At 67.9% G+C, this 19,982-nt stretch overlaps 1 protein-coding gene across 2 annotated transcripts; it reads left to right on the top strand.

Moving 5' to 3' along the window:
• Positions 1 to 737: 737 nt before the first annotated feature.
• SEMA6B (semaphorin 6B) lies at positions 738 to 18,851 on the top strand. Of its 2 annotated transcripts, none has more exons than XM_032092978.1 (17): positions 738 to 842; positions 11,857 to 12,005; positions 12,382 to 12,511; positions 12,806 to 12,866; positions 12,987 to 13,049; positions 13,383 to 13,484; positions 13,707 to 13,797; positions 13,872 to 13,991; positions 14,081 to 14,169; positions 14,318 to 14,535; positions 14,955 to 15,086; positions 15,191 to 15,340; positions 15,836 to 16,030; positions 16,250 to 16,390; positions 16,618 to 16,695; positions 16,867 to 16,925; positions 17,003 to 18,851. In XM_032092978.1, the coding sequence occupies exons 2-17, from the start codon at positions 11,891 to 11,893 to the stop codon at positions 17,974 to 17,976; spliced, it is 2,718 nt and encodes a 905-aa protein (XP_031948869.1). In that variant the 5' UTR covers positions 738 to 842; positions 11,857 to 11,890; the 3' UTR covers positions 17,977 to 18,851. The 2 variants fall into 2 exon arrangements, with proteins under 2 accessions (XP_031948869.1, XP_031948868.1); XM_032092977.1 differs by lacking the exon at positions 738 to 842 and adding an exon at positions 9,847 to 9,989.
• Positions 18,852 to 19,982: the final 1,131 nt, after the last annotated feature.

Here is a 19,982-nt window from a genome sequence, read left to right as displayed (position 1 = left end):
CGGGTTCGGGTGGGCAGCAGCCGTGGGGCGCAGAGCAACTTCTGGGTGCGAGGGGAAACTGAGGCAGGGATGGGGGGCTCACAGCGAGGGAGGAGGATCAGCTTGCGGGCAGGGACATGTTCGGCAGCAACGGAGGGGAATCACCTTCGAGGCTGTGGCAGCGCGGGGGAATGGGGTCCCAGCCCCTCACCGGGGTGGGAAATCTGGGAAACTGAGGCAAGGGGTGGAGGGGGTCGGCCTCAGCCCCTCTTCGTGCCAGGGGCGGAGGAAATGGAGGCAGAGGATGGGGGGACTCGGTCTGAATCCCTCTTCGTGCCAAGGATGGGGGGGAAACCCGGGCAGGAGACGGGGAGATCAACCCCAGCCCCTCCCGGCACCCGGGATGGGGGAAACTGATAGAGGGGACGAGGGGGGCCGGACCCACCCCTCCCAGTGCCCGGGAATGCGGGGGGAGAGCTGCCCCTTTTCGGGGGGGCCGAGGCAGGCGGGGCCGGCTCCCCCCGCGCTCCCCCCTCCCCGCCGGGGGCGGGGGGCCCGGGGCCGGGCCGGGCCGAGCCGCCTCCCCGGGGCGGGGGCAGGGCGGGGGGCGCAGCCGCTCCGGGAGCGCCGGCGGCGGCGGCTCCTCCATCGCCGCTGCTGCCGGAGCGGCCCCGGTGCCGCCGCAGCCACCGGGCGGGCCCGGCCCCGGCCCCCCGCCCCCCCCCGCGGCCCCGCCCCGCCCGGCCCCGGTACCGGCGCTCCCGCCGCGGCGGAGCGGAGCCGAGCGGGGCCGGGCCGAGCCGCTGCCGGTGGGCGCAGGTGCGCGGTGCCCCGAGCCCCCCCGAAACCCCCGGGACGGCGAGGTAAGAGCGCGGCCGGTGCCCCTCCGCCCGCCCCCCTCCCGATGCGGTCCCGTCCCGGTTTCTCCCCCTCCTTCTCCATCCGTTGCCTCTCCTGGGGTGGGGGGGATGGGAGAAAACGGGGTGCCCCCCCCCAGCCCTCCCCCCTCCCGCTGCCGCCGCTGCTGCATTGGGAAGCGGCGCTTTTGTTAGCGGAGCGGGCGGAACCTTGAAGGGTCACGGGCTGGAGGGGCCCCCCCGCGCCCCCCAGCCCGCACCCCTCTGTTCCCCCTCTATGCAGCCTGAGCCCCCCTGCACCGCCCCCCCAGCACCCCCATCCCGCATCGCCATCCCCACGCCGGCACTCCTGGGGGTCCCACCCGCACCCCAATTCTTCCCCCCCAGGCCCCCTCCCGCACCCCCCCACCTCCAGCCCGCACCCCCAGCGCACCCCGGCACCCCGCGAGCCTCCCGGCGCCCTCATCCTGCACCCCCACCCCCCCCCCCCCCCGACACCCGGAGACCCTCCCCGCACCCTGATCCCGCAACCTCATGCCCCCACCCCCAGCACCCCTGTTCCCCCCAGCACCCTGCTCCTCCCCACATCCTCATCCCACCCCCCAGCGCCCCGATCCCGCAGCCCTCTCCCCAGCCCAGCACCCCGACAGCCCCCCCGCACCCTTGAGCCCCCCCATCCCCTCCACCCAGCACCCAGTCCCACCCCCACCCAGTCCCACGCCCCCCTCCCTCCCATCAGCCCACCGGGCCGGCACCCCGACCCTCCCCCAGCCCCGGGACACGGCGATGGGCGCGGGATACGGAGCCCCCCCGCCCCGAGCTGGGAGGATGGGGATGAGGATGGGGATGGGGGGGTGTCTCTGCTTCGTCGGGCTCCGTTTTGCCTCCGCTGCTTCTTTGGGAAGCAGCCAGGGCTTGTTGTTTTTTGGGGGGGGAAGGGGGGGGGGCGTAAGAAAAGGAGGGGATGATCTGTGCCCCCCACCCCGTGCAGCCCCTGCTGGGCTGGGAGGGCGGAGGGACTGAAATAGGGTCCGGCCAATGCAGACCCCAAAAGGGCATCGGGGAGCGGCGAGAGCTCAGCCTGGGGGGTTTGGTGGTTGTGCCCCCCCTCAAATAATCCCGCGGGGCAGGGGGGGAGGCAAAGCGCCCACAAATCCAGGGGGTGCCTGGCTGTGTCTCGGGGCTGTAACTTGGTGGGAACAAGGGATGGGGGACAGCCAGCAGAAGTGGGGGACCCGCCGTGCACGGGGGGTCTGACACCCCCGGCGTCAGGGCAGGGCTGGGGGGGGGCCGTGCAGGCAGCGTCTGCCAGGCTGGGGGGGCCCCGTCCCCCTTTTTTGGGGCTCAACACCATCGCGCCTTTGGCAGATTTGGCGAGGGGGGACCCTAAAATAACAAGGGTGGGGGTGTTTTGCCTGACCCCAATCCTCCCCTGTCGCCCTCACCGCGGCGCACCCTGGGCACCCCCAGACCCCAGAAAACCCCCTCGGACCCCCCCGAGCCTGACCTCCATCTTCCCACATCACCCAGAGCAGTCGGGGGGCTGGGGCACCCCAAGCCCCCTCCATGGGGCAGAGAGGAGTGGGGAGCCCGGTCCCTGCACAGGGGCCTTGGGGAGGGGGCCCAGCACCCCCCATTAGGGTGGGGGGGGGATGCCCACGGAGCCGTGGCATCGGCGCGGGGTGACCTTGGGTGAGCTCTGCTTCCTGTCCTGCCTCAGTTTCCCTCCTCCAAACCAGGTCGTGAGCTGTGGTGGGGTGCAGAGGGGACCCCCAATCCATCCCCCCATTGTGGGGTGGGGAGGGGGGGGGGGCAGACGCCAGGAGTGACCCCCCCCGGGCGCACCCACCTCTGCTTGCCTGGGAGAGCTGGGGGTGGTGATGGCACACGTGGCACCGCTGTGTCCCCCCCAGGACCCCCCCTCAGTCTCTTTGGGTCCCCCAGGGCCGGATCCTGGATCCTGCTCCAGGGATGCTCTGGGAGCGGGGGCAGGAGGATGGCTGAGTTCCCTGTCCCACGGACACAGCCATGGGGAAGGGTTGCATTGCTTTGGGGGGCCCCTCTGTGGGTCCCCCCCAGAAATTTGTCCCACAAAATGACTCTGAGGGCAGCTCTGGCTGGCTCGGGGTCCGTCCCGGGGTGCCAGGTCCGGGCAGGGCGATGTGTCCCCCCGTCACCCCCCACGGGTGGTGTTGGTGTCCCCGCGGGGTGCTGGGGTCACATCCCGGAGGTTCCCGGGGTGCCGAGCGCGGCCAGCGCGGCTCCAAAGCCCCTTTTGCAGCGTCCCCGGGGTGACACGGGAATTGGGTCACCGCTGTCACCGGGGCACGTGGCTGCGGTGGGGAGGTTTTGTGCATGGGGGGGCAAGAGGCGGCCCCGGGGGTCGGGTTCAGCTCTGGGGGTGCCGGGGGCAGCTCGGCCTCACCAGCAGCGCCGGTGCCGCCGGTGTGTCACTGCGGGGGGACACGGCTCACCCCCCCGCCAGGAACCCCCCCGGTGTTTTTGGTGCCATTCCCATAAACAAAGGGAAATCACCAGTTCAGCCCGGTGACCGCACACACGAGCCCATGTGCGCACACACGTGTGCTCCCCATGGCAGAGCTGTCCATGCTGGGGGGGCTGCAGGGACCCCCCGTGCTCCCCCCCAGACCAGGGTTCTGCTGGCTCTGCGTCCCTTCAAGCCTCACCAGGAGTCCCAAGTCTTGGGACAGGATGGTGACACCGGGCTGGGTGTCCCTGTCCCCTCGACCCTGGCAGCCGGCTGCACCAGGCGATGGTTCGGCTCCCAGTTAAACCAGTAACTCCTGCGCTGCCACCAGTGCTTCCACACCGGTGCTGGGGCACAGCCCGGCCGCGAGGCCCTGCTCGCCAGGCACTGGAGCTGGATGCAGATCCCTGCTGCAGTGCCGGATGCGGTTTGTATCCCTAGACAAGCTGGAATATTTTTAATTAAACCTGCCAGTTTGGATGCGATTTAATTTTTCAGTGGGCTGAGCTGCGCCGGGCCCTTGGAGCATCTCCCGCGCCGGGGCCGGATCCCAGAACGTGTCGGAGGGGTTGTCCCACCGGGCGCAGACACGGTGCTGTCCAGGGTGGCTTTTCCACTCCGGTAGCTCCCGCTGTGCCAGGCCAGCGGGTCGCCACCGGCCCGGCCGGGATGGTTTCCCTGTGGTGCCGCTGTGGTGGCATCCGATGTGTTTCGGCAACATAAACAGTAGTAAAGAAAAGCAGGAGCAATCCCGGCTCCATCTGGGAGCTGCGCCTGCGGAACCTGTTGGCACCCAGCACCGCCGGCACCGCCGGATCGCCACCGGCATCGTGGGTGCTGCATCCCGGGGAGCTCCGTGGTCTCTGCTTCCCATCCCCAGGATGGTGCTGGAGGTGGAGCCGGAGCGTTGGTACCCAAAGGATGCTGCTGTACCCTCGGCAGTGCCCGGCCCCATGGCAAGTGGGACTCGATGGCCTTGGGGACCCTCCAGCTGGGCCCCAGGGGCCTCCAGGCTTTGGTGGCATCCCCCAAAAGGGGCGATGAGGGGTTGGATTCCCTGAGTGAAGCGGGAGGGAGAGGAAGAGCAGTGGGCTGGCACAGAGGAGATCCCAGAGGGGCTGCCGTGTGCTAACGGGATTTTGCTCCCTATTTAATTACAATTTTGTCAAATTAAAAAAAAAAGGGGGGGGGATAAAGAGATCCCTCTTGTCTCTTTGTGCCGGTTCCCAGCAGCCGGGTAATTAAACAGCGGCTGGCGAAGCCTCCCGGGGGATCCCTGCTCTGGGGCTTGGCGTCACACCTGGGCTCCAGTTGCTCCCAGTTCAGCCCAGTTCGGGCCGCTGGCGGCGTGGCTGTGGCTGTGGCAGTGTCGTGCCGATGCGCCGTGGCTAATCCTCACTCTTCCCCGTGTAATCCCGCCCGCCGGGATAATCCCATCAAACCCGGCAGCGCCGTGGCCGAGCTCAGCGCCGGGTTTGGCGCCGGGGGAATCTGGGGGGACACGGGGGGGGGCCCCGGGGGAGCGACGGCTGCGGGTGGGACCGTGGGGGCTGCGGGAGCCTGCAGGGTGCTGAGGTGGGGAAACTGAGGCACGGAGCAGGGACCAGAACGGGAGGGTGGCAGTGCTGGGAACAACCCCAGGGTGATGGAAGAGGATGGGATGGGATGGGATGAGGCAGTGGTGGCAGCACCAGCGCGGTCACCCCGAGGGACGGATCCGGTCCTGGTTTGCATGGTGGGAACATCGTGGGCTTTTCTCACCGCCCCATCCATCATCTCCCGCCAGGAACACTGAGATAAAGCGCCGGGAAATCAGGAAGTGTCAAGGTGGAGTTTTGGGAGGTGGGAGCTGGGATCCATCCTTGCCATGTGCCCAAAATAACCCGTCCCTGCTGTGCCCCGTCCCTCGTGCCAGCCCTGTGTGCACAGCCCTGGTCACACACGTGTGCCAGCACACGCCTCACACATATGACACCCCATGCACACACCTGCACACGTGTGACACCCCATGCACAGTCACACAGGTGCCACCCGGTGCCCACACACTGTCACACACAGGTGCCAGCTGGTGCCCACATTCCTGCACATGTGTGTCACCCCGTGCCTTCTGCCAGCCCCTACACACGCACACGACAGCTGGTGCACACACACTGACACACAGAGCGACATGTGACACGTGTGACACCTGCTGTACACACACGCGACACACGGGGCACACACCCTGACACACAGAGGCACACACAGTGACACGTGTGACAGCTGCTGCACGCACCGACACCTGCACTCACACACGCGGCACACGGTGACACCCCCCGCACACGTGTGACACCCGCGCACACCCCCCCACGCACAGATGGCACCTGGCACACCTGGCAGGGCCATGCAGGGGACGGGGACACCATCCTGCCCTGAGGCTTGTGGCGCTGGCGCCTGAGAACCTGCGCGGGCAGCGATGGTGGCGGTGGGGGTGACAGTGACAGTGGCGGTGGCAGCGGTGGCCTGGTGGGTGCCGCGGGCTGCGCCGGGAGAACAAGGAACCGCTCCGAGGGCGGTGAGGCCGCTCGGACCTTCCGGCGCGGCGGCAGCGCGGAGGCGGCGCTGGGAACAATGGCCCTTTGTTCCGCGCGCCGCTGGCATCCCACATCCCGGCCTGCATCCCATCCTGAATCCCACATCCCGGCCTGCATCCCATCCTGAATCCTACATCCTGGCCTGCATCCCCCATCCTGGCCTGCATCCTGCATCCCAGCCTGCATCCCAGCCTGCATCCCCCATCCTGGCCTGCATCCCCCATCCCGGCCTGCATCCCAGCCTGCATCCCATTCCACATCTTGGCCTGCATCCCATCCTGCATCCCACCCCACATCCCACCCTGTGTCCCCTAACCCAGCCTGCATCCCGTATCCCAGCCTGCATCCTCTATCCCATCCTCCCTCCCATCCTCCACCCTGCATCCCAGCCCACATCCCACTCCACATCCCACATCCCATACTCCATCTGCACATCCCACCGCACATCCTGCATCCCACTCCTCATCCCACATCCCACTCCTCATCCCACATCCCACGCTCCACCCTGTTCCCCGGCAGTCCCAGCGCCCCTCCCGGCTCCCTGCATCCCACAGCTCCCGTGGGGCTCCGAGCCAGGTGCTGGGGGCTCACAGAGGTGGGGGGGTGTTGGGTGTCACCCCACGCAGCTCCCACCTGTCCCCAGCCATGACAGGGGATACTTTGGAAACGGAGAGCAGGCTGGAGCAGAATGGCACTGGGAAGGAGGAGGAGGAGGAGGCCACAGGGTGAAGGCTCATGTGCTGTCACCCGCAGCTTGGCACCGGAAGCCATTTGTCACCTTTGTCACCCTCTGGGCACGCCGGCAGTGGCAGGACCAGATTTGCTGGGGCTGGCTGTGGCTCCTGTCCCCTCCGGTGTCCCCATCCCTTGGTGTTCCTGGGAGGTGGGTGGCTCCGGGAGGGAAGGGGGGCACCCTGCGTGCCACCTCCAGAGCCACCCTCACCTTGGGGACAGCAGGATGCTGGGGATGGTGATGCTACAGTGACACTGCGGTGACACTGAGGTGACCTGCCATGCCCAGCCTCTCTCCGCCCCGTCGAACCCAGCAGATTTTAAATCTTATTTAACTACAAATAAGTGTTTGAAGTATCAGAATCCGAGTGGGAACTGCCGGTTCTGGGCCTGGAGAGTGGAACTGCCCCATTTTCCTGACCGGAGCAGCGTATTAGGGCTGAAAAACTGACCCGGCTGCGGGGCTGACCCCCAGTCCTGACCTCCCGCAGCCTCCCCTGGCTCCTCTGGCTCTGGGATCAGTGGGTTGTTACTGTAGGGCTGCTTTCTGAGGATTGAGCTGGGTTTGAGGTGGGTTTGGGGTGTCTGTGGGTGGTGTGGGTGTGTTCGGCAGCCTCCCATCCTGGGAATGATGGAGCTCCGTGTCCTGGGCTGTAATTGCAGGGCTCCCGCCTGCAGCCGGATGTAAACACTCCGGGTTGTTGTTGTAGGGTCTCCCGTGGGATTGAACCAGGAGCTGGTGTCCCTCTGCCTGCTCGGGGACAGGGATCCCATGGGGACAGGGATCCGCGGGGAAGGGGACACTCTGGGGAAGGGGCTCCTTGGGAGTGGGACACCCTGGGGACATGGGTTCCGTAAGGATGGGGCACCATGGTGACAGGAATCTCTGGGGACAAGGATCCCTGGGGACGGACACTGGGACTGGCAGGGCTTTGGGTGCGGGTTCCCAGGGCGGTGCCCACGCTCGGGGCAGGAACAGGGGCTTCCCCCTTCCCACGCCGAAGGGAAACTGAGGCACGAGGCCAGAGGCGGTGACTTGGAGCAGCCGGATCCGCTCCTGCCACAGCCCTGGGGCCATGCGGGCGCCAAAGAAGGGTGACAGGGTGAGATCGAGGGGACCCCGCCAGGGCACAGAGCCCCTGGGGTGGCACAGGACGAGGGGGGTGAGTGCTTTTGGGGACAAGGGGGACGAGGGGAATGGCTGTTCTGGAGGGACAGGAGGGGCAGGGATGTGCCCCTTTGGGGACAAGGGGGGGGTGACAGTCTTTGGGGGGACAGGAGGGACATGGGGGGTGTGTGTCAATAGGGACGAGTGGCTTGGGGAGACCGGCAGGACGGGAGGATCCTGTCCCGGGGGACAAGGGGGCAAAGGCTGCGAACTGGGGGACAACAGGGGACAAGGGTTGTGAATTTGGGGGTACAGGGCAGCCACATCTCTGGGGACAGGGGACGAGGGCTGTGAATTGGGGGGATGCGGAGCTCCGTCTGCGACCCCCTCTGTCCCCCCCCCCCCGGGTTTATTTCGGCGTGACGCGTGATCGTCCTCGCTAGGAAACCGTCCTTAATATGCAGATGAGCCTGTATTTAATATGCAAATCACCATGCGGCTCTGGCCGGCCACCAGCACCGCCGGCGTGCTGGAAGGGACGTGCCGGGGCACCCATGGGTGTCACCCGGGGGGTATCGAGGGGCACCCAGCAACTGGGGCCAACCCTGGGCACCCACGGCGGGTGACAAAGCCACCCAAGGTGACCGCGGGGTGCCCACCATCCCCGGTGCCCGTGTCGGGGGTCGGACGCCCTTGGTCGCTCGCGGTGTCCTGGGGGGCTCGGACGCCTGTGTCCCCACCCGGGGGGCGGTGGGCGATGGGGAGGGGACAAGGGACAAGGGACAAGGGACAGGGATCGGGGCTATAAACGGCAGCTGTAAGCGGAGCCGGTAACCGGAGCGGGAGGCCCGGGGGGACATTTGAGCTGCCGGCGGGGCCGTGGAAGCGCCAAGGTAAAGGGTGGGTGCTGTGTCCCCCCCCCGCCACGCCGGTGACCCCCCAATCCCTGTCACCCACACGGGGACCCCGCCGGTGCTGGTGTTCCCCCGTCCTCTTGGCACCTCCGCAGCTCTGGGGGTGCTGCCTGCGGCCCCTCGGGAGGTGCCGCTTGGAAAGGGGGGACCCACGGCAGGAGACAGGACAGGGACAAGGCCAGCGCGCGGTGCCAGGTGGCCGGGGTGACATTTGCTCCGTCCCCGCCGTGGGGACAGCTGCTTCCTGGCTCTGCCATCTGAACCGGCCCCGGAACGGAAACCCGGGGGGGGCTCAGCTCCCCAGCCCCGGCGGCAGCAGCAGCTGGGATTGGGGGGGTCCCCATGGCAGTGGGGGGGCACTGCTGGTGACCCCCAAACCCCTCTGTTGGCACTGGGAGTGGCACTGTGTGACCCCGCCGAGCAAGGGATGCTCTGGGCGCCGGGGGCCACATTTTGGGGGGCTGGGGGGTGTGCATGGTGTGTAAAGGCCTCCTCAGCATATCTAATTACTGATTGTTTATTGGCGTTGGGCGCCTTCTGAAGGAAATGACCCCAAAATCCGACACTAGACCGATGGAATGGGATGTGGATATTGAGATAATACCAGGGAGGGTATTCCCAAAATGTTGTATTTTAAGGGATTTCATTGTTGGTGTCCTCTGCCTTTCTCAGTGTCCCCCCCATTCCTCAGCGTGTCCCCCCTCCCAGTGTCCCCCCTTTCCCACTGCCCCCCCTATTTCCCGGCGTGTGTCCCCCTTTCCTGGTCTCCCTCCCTTCTTGGTGTCACCCCCATTCCCGGTGTGTCCCCGCCTCTCCCGGTGCCCCCCTCTTTCCCATTGTCTTTCTAGCGGGTTTATGAGGATGGGGGACCCGATGAGGCTGGGGGGGACCCCGCTGTCCCCCTGTCCCCGCTGTGTGTCCAGGGGGTCCCACCGGTAGGTTCATGCGGGTGCTTTCCCGTGGGGACGCCGCGGTGCCGCTCGAGGGGTCCCATGGGTGCCCCCCCCCCGGGTCCCCGGCTGCGGTGACAGCTGCCGGGGTGAGGGGGGGGTTGGTGGCTCCGGTTACGGTGACATCAACCCTACCTTCCCACCTGGCGCGGGCGGGGGGCACGGGCCCCCCTCCCCTGGGGGTCGCGGGGGGGGTGAGGTGACAGCTGAGCCGCTCTCGGGACGCCGGAGCCCCCAGCGCCGCCGGGGCGTCCTGGAACGGGGGGGACCCACCGGGGGGGGGGGGGGACCCACCCCCAGCTATGGGACCCGCGCGGCCGGGACCCCCCCTGCGAGCGGAAGGGACAGCGGTGACACAGGAGCAGCGGCGGAGGCGGCCGGAGCAGCTCAGGTGGGCAGAGCGAGGCGCGGGCGGGGGGCAGATGCCGCGGGGAAGGACTCCCAGCCCCGGGAAGGGACGGGAAGGGAAGGGGGGGCAGAGTGACCCCCCCCAGCAGGGACACCCGCTCTGTGGGATCAGGGAGGTCTCCCTGCGATCGGAGCTCCCGGGAATTGCAGCGAGAGGAGGAACTCTGGGGGGCTGCCCCCCCTTCCTGCCCCGTTCCCCCAGTGCCGCGGGTCGCGGAGATACTGGGGGGGGGGGGGGAAGTGGGAAGTCCAGCAGCTCCCCCCGCCCCCCAAAGCTTTGTGCATGCGGGGGGAGGGCTGAGCGTGCTGGGGGATGGGGAAACTGAGGCACGGAGCAGGGACAGCGACAACGGACATGCCCGGGGCTGTTCACCCGCTCCGTGTCGGAGATATCCAAGTGGAGACTCCCCTCGTTCCCGGCACATCCCCCTGTCCCCACCCGCTGCCTCAGTTTCCCCCCAGCCACGCTGGGGACATGCACAGTGACCGTCCCCTCTGCTCCTCCACCGCCGTGAATGGGTCCCTGTTTGTCACCCCGCTGCTGCCGTGTCCCCCTCCCCGCCGTGCCCCCTCCTCCCCGTGCCCTCCTCTTCCCGCTGCCTTTTCTTTTCCCGCACAATCGCTGGCATTTATGGCGCCGGAGGCTCCGGTTACCCTGCGCCCGCTCGCTGTCACCACACAGGCTGGTGACGGTGACACCGGACCCCCCGCTCGGGGTTTCAGGCGCCCGAGGCGCCCCCGGCCCCCAAACTCCCCCCGCGCGGGTGGATTCTCAGGTGGCCGATAGACACTGAGCCCTTCCCTGGGGTGGCTTTTTGGGGTCCTCCCTTCCTCCCTCCGGCGCTTGGGAACGTTAAATTTGGTGGCTTTCGGGTGCTGCTGTGTGACAAACCGGCCAGAAACAGCTCATTTCCTGCTTGTTGGGGACACCATGGGGACAAAGCTGGGTGTCACTGGGAGCTGTGGCACTGTGGGGACAGGTTTGGATGTCCCTGAGATTGCAGGGACATGGTTGGGTGTCCCAGGGGTTGTGACACCCTGGGGATGGGGTCAGTTGTCCCCAGGGGCTGTGACACCAGGGTCAGGTCCCACTGGGGTCACCTCCTGCCCCGGGGCCTGTGGCACCGCAGAGGGGACCGGGCTGGGGACAGTGCCGGGTCTCACCCGGGGCCGGTGTCACCACAGAGGGGCTGGGGACGAGTCCCCGCGCTGGCACCGTCCAGGCTCCCTGACCCCCAGCCCCCCACAATGTCACCCGTCCTCGGTCCCCGGGGGGAAGGAGGGCGCCGCTTCGATCGCCCCCGCTCCCTGCTCCCATGGAATTAATGATCAATTAATTCCCTGCCCGGTTGCTAATTACCCAGCCCGGCCTCAGCCCCTCGGGGACGGGGGACAGGGTGGGGATGGCGGCCCAGCGCGATGGGGGGACAGTGGTGGTGGCACTGGGGCTGTCCGGATGGGAAGTGCTGTGACACTGTGATGTGTCCCCGGCGATTTTCCAAGACATCCCGGTGGCATTTTGGGAGGGGGAAGAGCCAGTCCGGCTTCCCTCTTGTCCCCATGTCCCCCTGTCCCTCTGTCCATGTGTCCTCATCCTCCTGTCCCCAAGTCCCCAGCCCTGCCATGTCACCAGCAGTGGCTTCCCCACGTGTGCTGGTGACAAACCAGTATGGCCCCAGCTGGGGTCCAGTCACACCCCAAGGTCCCCTCAGCCACCCCCTGTGGTGGCCCCTCGCCCCCGGCACCAACACCCAGAGAGCCCCAGAGACCCCTGAGGGTTTGGGGTGCTCCGGGGGGGACCCCGGCACCCAGGTGAGTGCCACCCCTCCCAGCTCTGCCCGTGCCCGCAGGTGCGGTGGGTGCCCACCCAGGGCGGGGGCCACCATGGGACCCCCACCCCGCGTGCCCCTGGTGCTGCTGCTGCTGCTGGCGGCAGAGAGGACGGCGAGGGGCACCTTCCCCGAGGAGCCCGGCCCCATCGCCGTGGCCCCCCCGGACTGTGAGTGCCCCCCCGGGGCTGGGGGGTCGGGGTGCTGCACTGGGGCACGGGGGGAGGCACGGCCTGGCATGGAGAGGGGCTTGGGGGGATATGGGGTGAAGGCAGGAGGGGACACCCATGGGGGGATTTTGGAATGAAGATACGATGAGACCGCCCGTGGGCAGGGCTGGGGTTTGGGTTACTTTGGGGGGCACCTATGGAAGGGGTTTAGGGGTTTTAGGGTGATTAGGGGTGAAGGCAGGCGGGGGACACCCATGGGAGAGGATTTCGGGCTGAAGGCAGGAGGGAGGTGCCTCCCTGGGCACCACCTGGGTGTGGGGGGTCACCTGGGCTGTGCGGGGGTGCCCGGCCCCGTGTGACCTCCGTGTCCCCCCAGATGTGAAGCACTACCCGGTGTTCGTGGGCCACGGCACCGCCCGCCCGGGGGGCCCCGAGGGGGGGGGCACCCAGCGCCTCAACATCCAGCGCATCCTCAAGGTCAACCGGACCCTCTTCATCGGGGAAAGGTCTGAACCCCGGCACTCCAAAGCTTCCCCTCCACCGGGATGGGCACCCCACAGCCATCCCACCGCTCTTTCCTGGGGAGAACCCCACTACCTGCTCGGGGCACCCCAAGCTCTGCCATGGGGTATTTGGGGGGGGGTTCATTGTCACTTTCATTGCCCCGGTGATGTTCATTGTCCAGCCCAGATCCCCAAACCTTCCCGGGGGGGTGGGGGTGGGTCCTGCACCCCCAACATGCCTTGCTGGGGGGCCACATCCCAGCTGGGAGGTGGTGACACCCGTGTCCCCCTCCCCAGGGACAACGTCTATCGGGTCAGCCTGGAGCCCAGCGGGGCCGCTGAGATGCGCTACCACCGGGTAAGTGCTGGGGGTCTCGGGGGCTTTCGGGGGTGTCAGGGAGATCTGGAGGGGTCTCAGGGGAGTCTCAGGGGGTGCTGTTGTCTACTCCCTGTCCCCACACTGGTTTCCCCCCTCCAGAAGCTGACGTGGCGCTCGAACCAGCACGACATCAGCATCTGCCGGATGAAGGGCAAGCACGAGGTACAGGCTGGAGGGGCCCGCGCCCCATGGGGACCCCCGGGTGGGGACTGAGCACCCTCTGTCACCCCAACAAGGCCACCCTGTCCCGTCCCCAGTGTCACCCCCCACTCCCTGGAAGCGGTTGTATCTCTGATTTATTGGCTGCTTGGCTAATTGGGTTTGTAATTAATTATTTGGGGGCCAGAAATCCCATTCCCAGCTCCCATAAATGCAGTTCTGGGGTGAGAACAGCCCTCCCAGGCCATCCGCTCACAGTGATGGGGCCTGGGTGGGGTGGGATGAGGCGAGGGGGGTTTTGGGGTGCTGAGGTGACGGTCCCCTCTCCCGGCGCAGGCAGAGTGCCGAAATTTCGTCAAGGTGCTGCTGGTGCGGAACGAGAGCCTCCTCTTCGTCTGTGGCACCAACGCCTTCAACCCCGTCTGCTCCAACTACAGCGTGAGCTCCCCCGGCAGGGGTCCCCATTTGGGAGGGGGGCTTGGGGCCAAGGAAGGAGGGGACACCAATGGGAAGGGGTTTTGGGGTGAAGACAGGAGGGGGCACCCATGGGAAGGGTCTGCAGCATCAACACCTTCAACCCTGAGCCCCCCCCAGGATAGGGACCCCCGGGTCCCCCCCATTCCCGGGTGTGTCCTCACGTCCCCCTCTCACCCGCTCTAGATGGACACGCTGGAGCCCGTCGGGGACAACATCAGCGGCATGGCCCGGTGTCCCTATGACCCCAAGCACGCCAACGTGGCCCTGTTCACAGGTCAGTGGTGGCACTGCCGGTGTCACAGTGGGCACCACATCCCCCAGCCCCGCTGACACCCCTGTCCCGCGCAGGGGGGATGCTCTTCACCGCCACGGTGACAGATTTCCTGGCCATCGACGCCGTCATCTACCGCAGCCTGGGGGACAGCCCGACCCTGCGCACCGTCAAACATGACTCCAAGTGGTTCAAAGGTGTGTCCCCACCCTGGGCCGTGCCAGGACATGGCACACGTCCCCTGTGGCCCCACCCTGGGCCATCCCTGACCCCACTGTCCCCACAGAGCCCTACTTTGTGCACGCCGTGGAATGGAGGAGCCACGTCTACTTCTTCTTCCGGGAGATCGCCATGGAGTTCAACTACCTGGAGAAGGTGGGACACCTCCCACCGGGAAGTGGATGATCCTTAAGCTCCCTTCCAACCCAAACCATTCTGTGATGCCCACAGGGACACCCGGGGTGGGGACAGGGACACAGGGACGGCCACTGGGGTAGGGTGGTGACGGGTGTCCTCCCCGCAGGTGGTGGTGTCACGGGTGGCCCGGGTGTGCAAGAACGACATGGGGGGCTCGCAGCGGGTGCTGGAGAAGCAGTGGACGTCCTTCCTCAAGGCCCGGCTCAACTGCTCCGTGCCGGGCGATTCCCACTTCTACTTCAATGTCATCCAAGCCGTGACCGACATCCTGGAGCTGGACGGGCGCCCCGTGGTCCTGGCCGTGTTCTCCACGCCTGCCAACAGGTCAGAGCCTCTTGTGCCCTGCCCAGACCCTCGGGGCTGGGATGGGGTCCCAAAATGTGCCTCAGTGCCCATGGGGGATGTGGGGGTTAGGCTGGGGATGAGGATATGGGGCTGGAGACAGGCGTGTGGGGCTGGGAGCAGGGACACGGCGTTGGGAATGGGGATGTGGGGCTGGGGACCAGCTGGGATGTGAGCAATCAGGGATGATCTGGGCTGGTTCCTCAGTGGGATCTGAGCTGGATGCCAGCTGGGATCTGGGTGGAATCCAGGCTGGATCCAGAGCGGGATCTGGGATGAGTGGTGGGATGGGTCTGGCTGGGTCCTGTACAGGATCTGGACTTGTTTCCTTTTGGGATCTGCTGGGCCCCTCGCACTCCCTGGGGCCTCCCTGCGTTCACCCCACAGCCGTGTCCCCACAGCATTCCCGGCTCCGCCGTCTGCGCCTTCGACATGGCCCAAGTGGCCGCCGTCTTCGAGGGACGGTTCAGGGAGCAGAAGTCACCCGAGTCCATCTGGACACCTGTGCCCGAGGACATGGTGCCAAAGCCACGGTGAGGGGCAGGGGTGGGGACAGGGGTGATGATAACCACGGCCAGTACCAGCACGGCTGGGGACAGGCTGGGGACAGCGCCACTGAGCCGTGCCCTGGCTGCAGGCCCGGGTGCTGCGCGTCCCCGGGGATGCGCTACAACTCCTCCAGCGCCTTCCCCGACGAGATCCTCAACTTCGTCAAGACGCACCCGCTGATGGACGAGGCGGTGCCGGCCCTGGGCAACGCCCCCTGGATCCTCCGCACCATGACCCGGTGGGTGCCCGGGGGGGCTGGGGGGGCACTGGGGGGCACTGGGAGGGCTGGGAGGGGCTGGGAGGGGCTGGAGGTGCTGGCCAGAGCCTCCCGTGCTGCCTTTCCATGCTTGTGCCAGCACTGGGAGCACTGGGAGAGCTGATAAATCTCATACACTTTGCAGTCAGGATTGTCTCGTCCTAATTAAATCTGCCTTAATTGCTGCTTGATGGGGAATTAATCAAGCGGCACTCTCGGGCCTCAGCCTCCCGCCGGCAGGGCAGCTGGGGCGTGAGCAGGGACGGGGACAGGGACACAGAATGGGAATGGGGACATGGGGATGGGGGGTGGGGATGGGGACAGGGTTGTGGGGCTGGACCTGGGGACGTAGGGCTGGGGATGGGGACATGGAGATGGGGTTGTGGGGCTGGGTCCCCTCACCCTGCCCCAGTTCCCCCCTCCCTGGGGACACCGGGACTCTCCCACACCCCAACGCTTCTCCCTCCGCCCACTCAGGTACCAGCTCCGCAAGATCGTGGTGGACAACGCAGCGGGGCCGTGGGGCAACCACACCGTGGTGTTCCTGGGCTCCAGCACCGGCACCATACTCAAGTTCCTCATCCTGCCCAATGCCACCAGCAGCCCCGTGCCCACCGCCCCTGGCAGCCAGAGCGTCTTCCTGGAGGAGTTTGAGACCTACCAGCCTGGGAGGTGAGTTCCAGGGTGCCAGAGGGGGGAGAGGGGGTGATAAAAGGCGTGGGTGGGCTGCTCAGACGGATGGATGGATGGATGGATGGATGGAGAGGATGGGTCAGGGGGATGCAAGGGTGGAGGGAATGGATGAGAAAATCTCCTCTGGACTAGGACAGGCTCTGTGGAGGGCCCTGTGGACCAGGGCTGAGGCTATGCTGAGCTCTGCCCTGTCCCCAGGTGTGGCCGGGACACGGAGGACGAGCGACGGCTCCTGGGGCTGGAGCTGGACAAGGCAGCGGGGTCCCTGCTGCTGGCCTTCCCCCCGTGCGTGGCCAGGGTGCCCGTGGCTCGCTGCCAGCAGCACTCGGGCTGCATGAAGTGAGTGCCTGGGGTGGGCAGGGCTCGCTGGTGGGGGCTGTGCAAGGAGTGGGGGATCTGCATAACCTCACGTCCCAGGAATTCACCCTGTGCTGGGATCCGGCTGGACAGGGCTCAGCACGGCTGGGAGCATGGCTGGGGAAACTGAGGCACAGCACGGTGCCATGGGGGTCGGGGTGTTGTGTCCCCCCATCAGAGCTGACCCCGACATCTCTGCCCCCTGCCAGGAACTGCCTGGGGAGCCGGGATCCCTACTGCGGCTGGACAACCGAGGGCTCCTGCGTCTTCCTGGAGCCCAGTCCCAGGTAACGCTGCCAGGCCTGGGGGACACTGGCAGGAACAGTGGGGTCCCCAGAGAGCACCGGCTCCTGTAGCCCCCAGTTGCTGAGCCCCAACAAACTCATTGCTCGCTGAAGGGAGCTGGGAGACCCTGCCAGGCCATTAGGGACCCACTGACCCCCCCTTTGCACCCCCAGGGTGGCCTTCGAGCAGGACATCGCCGGGGGCAGCACATCCCACCTGGGCGAGTGCGAGGGTGAGTGCGGGGCCGGGACTGGGCTCGGGGATGCTGCAGTGGCAGCCGCAGGTCCCCTGACGTGTCCCCAACCCCAGGGCTGGTGACGGAGAGCTTCGTGGACGAGCCGGACGGGCTGGTGTCGGTGAACCTCCTGGTGATCTCCTCCGTCGCCGCCTTCGTCATCGGCGCCGTCATCTCCGGCTTCAGCGTGTGCTGGTTCATCGGGCACCGGGACCGCAAGGAGCTGGCGCGGCGCAAGGACAAGGAGACGATCCTGGCGCACAGTGAGTCGGTGGTGAGCGTCAGCCGCCTGGGCGAGCGGCGGGCGCGCGGCGCCTTGCTGGCCCCGCTCATGCCCAACGGGTGGCCCAAGGAGCTGGGCAAGGTCACCCAACACGACCTGGACTCGGGGGTGCTGCCCACGCCGGAGCAGACCCCGCTGCAGCAGAAACGCTGCCCCGGCGCCCTCCAAAACTGCACCTGGGAGCAGAGTCACAACATCATCAACGCGGCTTTGCGGGACCCTGGAGGCTCCGGGCCCGCGGGCGCCGGGCGGGGGCACGGCGGCTCCGGCCGCCCGCCGCGGGGCATCCCCCTCTCCTGCCACGCCATCCTGGTGGACCAGGAGCTGGAGGCCGAACTCAGCGACTCCTCAGGTGACGGGCATTGGGGTCGGGACCCTCAGGAGGGTCCCCGCACCCGGCAGCACCCACCCGCCGGCGCCCGCCGCCCACCCCGCAGCTCCTACGGCGACTTCGGCGGGACGCCGCACCCCAGCCCCGAGCGCCGGCGGGTGGTCTCGGCACCCAGCGGGGAGGGCGGAGACTTTACCGAGGGTCCGCCCTGGCACCCCGAGCAGCTGAACTTCAACGCCAACAACGGCACGGGCCGCCCCGGCGCTCACCTCAAGAGGAACCACACGTTCAACAGCGGCGAGGCGGCGGCGGGCGGCTACGGGCGGCAAGGGACCGCAGCCCGGGCAGCGCGGGCACCGGGAACCCCGCGGCCGCTGACGGACCTGCACCACCTCCTGCGCTACGGCGTGGAGCGGACTCCCTCGGGAAAATAGGGTCCCACCCTGTGTGCGTCCCCCTCGCCAGGACACTGAAGGGGGCCCCCGGCTCCCTGGGGACAGGGAGGGGTGGCCGGGCAGGCGCCGCGGGCATGGGGTGAGGTGCTGCATGGGTGAGGGGGGGACAGGCACCCCCTGGGTGCCCCCGGATAGGGTTTGGGGGTGTCCCCGGCTGGCGTGGGGCAGTGCCCCGCGCTCCGGCTGTTTTGTCCCATATGCCGGGGGGGGCCGTCCACCGTGTCCCCTCCCCAGGCTGGACCCAGGGCCCGCGGCACCCTGGGAGGGGGATCCCTGGGAGGCAGCAGGATGGACACACGGACACGGGCACCGGGCTGTGCCCCCCAGCCCGTCAGTGGCACCCGGGGGGCTTTTGGGTGCTGCCAGCCCCCTGGGGACACCCGGCCAGGGGTGCACTGGTTGTGGTGATGGAACCTGGTGAACATTTTGGGCGCGGGGGGCTGGGAGCCCCCCGAATGTGGCGTTATCTGGGGATGGCGTACACTCCCACCCCCAGTCTGGGGTCAACCCCTTCCCAGTGCCAGCCTGGGGGTTGCCCATCTTTCCCCCAGGCACCCCCTCCTGGAAAGCACAGCCGTGGTGGGGGGGCACCGCTGGGGGGTCCCCACCGAACCCACTCTCTGCTGGCAAAGGGTGCCCTTTCGGTGCCACCCCTGCCCGGCGCCCACCCGGGGTGGCGTGTCGCGGGGGAGTGGCAGGTCCCCGGGGTCTGGCAGGTCCCCAGGGGGTGGCAGGCTGTAAATAGGGCAGGGGGCGGCGAGAGCCCCCCCCCCCAGCGGCCATGCATGCGGCCGCCCGCGGGCTGTACCCCGCGGCCCCAATAAACACCCGGTTACCGGAGGCGACTCCCCCGCCGCCGCCTCGGCACCTTCTTGACCACCCCCGGGAGCCGGGACCGGCCGGGGGGACACAGGGCTGGGGGGCCACAGGGCTGGGGGGCCACAGGGTCACACCCCCGCCGTGGGCACACGCGCAGCCCAGCGCGCACACCCCCGCACCCACCCGTGCTCGGCCCCTCCCCACGCACCCGCCCCCCGTCCCGACGCCTCGAGGGTCCCTATCCCGCTTTCCCCACGAATTCCCCTGGGTTGAAGCAGCGCCGGCACTGTGTCCCTGCCCGTGCCACCCCACACCTGCCGTGTCCCCTGCCTGTCCCCTTTCCCGGCCATCTCGTGCCCCACGAGGCCACCCACGGGGGTCACCCACCCCCCACTGCCCCCCTCAGGCATTGCTGTCCCCTGGTCTGAGCACCTGCAGGGGCTGGGGGACACCTGGCGCCCTGAGTGTCTCTGGTGGCACGGGAACAGCTGGGGTGGGGACTTCTGGCAAAGAGACACTTGATGCGGCGATACGTGGCGTGGAGACACCCGGCATTGGGCTCCTTGGGGTTGGGGACGCCAATCATTGGGGTCCTTGGCGTGGGGACACCAGGGGTGGGTACATCTGGCGTGGAGACACCTGGGCTGGCGGCCATCGGGTCTCTTGGAATTGGTTCACCTGGGATGGGGACACTTGGAGAGTGTGGGGACAGCGGCCACTGAGTGTCTTGAGGCGGGGCAAAGGGACACGTGGCAAGGGGACACCTGGGGTGGGGAAAACTGGGGTGGAGACACCTGGAGCGGGGGTGGAACACCGGTTCTTCGGCGCGGGGACACGTGGCAAGGGGACCGGGCTGTTCCTGTCCGCCGCCCGGGCCGGGCTGTCCCCGCCGCTGTCCCCGCGTCGTTCCTGTCCCCGCCGCTGTCCTCGTCGCTGTCCCCGGGCCGTTCCTGTCCCCGGGCTGTCCCCGGGCTGTCCCCGGGCCGTTCCTGTCCCCGGGCCGTTCCTGTCCCCGGGCTGTCCCCGGGCTGTCCCCGGGCCGTTCCCGTCCCCGCCGCTACCCCCGGAACCCCGCGACGATCGCGCCCCGAGCCCCAAGCCACGCCCCCGGCCCCGCCCCTCTCTCCTCATTGGCGGAGACCCGGCCCCGCCCCTTCGCTGATTGG

The sequence above is a fragment of the Corvus moneduloides genome, chromosome 28 (assembly GCF_009650955.1).
Source record: "Corvus moneduloides isolate bCorMon1 chromosome 28, bCorMon1.pri, whole genome shotgun sequence".
Lineage (NCBI taxonomy): Eukaryota > Metazoa > Chordata > Aves > Passeriformes > Corvidae > Corvus > Corvus moneduloides.
The sequence above is the reverse complement of the archived record's forward strand: the minus strand, read 5'-3'. Positions and strand labels throughout refer to the sequence as shown.

Excerpts from the sequence above, each read along its gene's own strand:
- SEMA6B (XM_032092977.1), top strand. The coding sequence starts at position 9,901 with ATGGGACCCGCGCGGCCGGGACCCCCCCTGCGAGCGGAAGGGACAGCG. Across the intron at positions 13,798-13,871 it reads CAACGTGGCCCTGTTCACAG|GGGGGATGCTCTTCACCGCC; the intron begins GTCAGTGGTGGC and ends TGTCCCGCGCAG. Across the intron at positions 16,391-16,617 it reads CAGCACTCGGGCTGCATGAA|GAACTGCCTGGGGAGCCGGG; the intron begins GTGAGTGCCTGG and ends GCCCCCTGCCAG.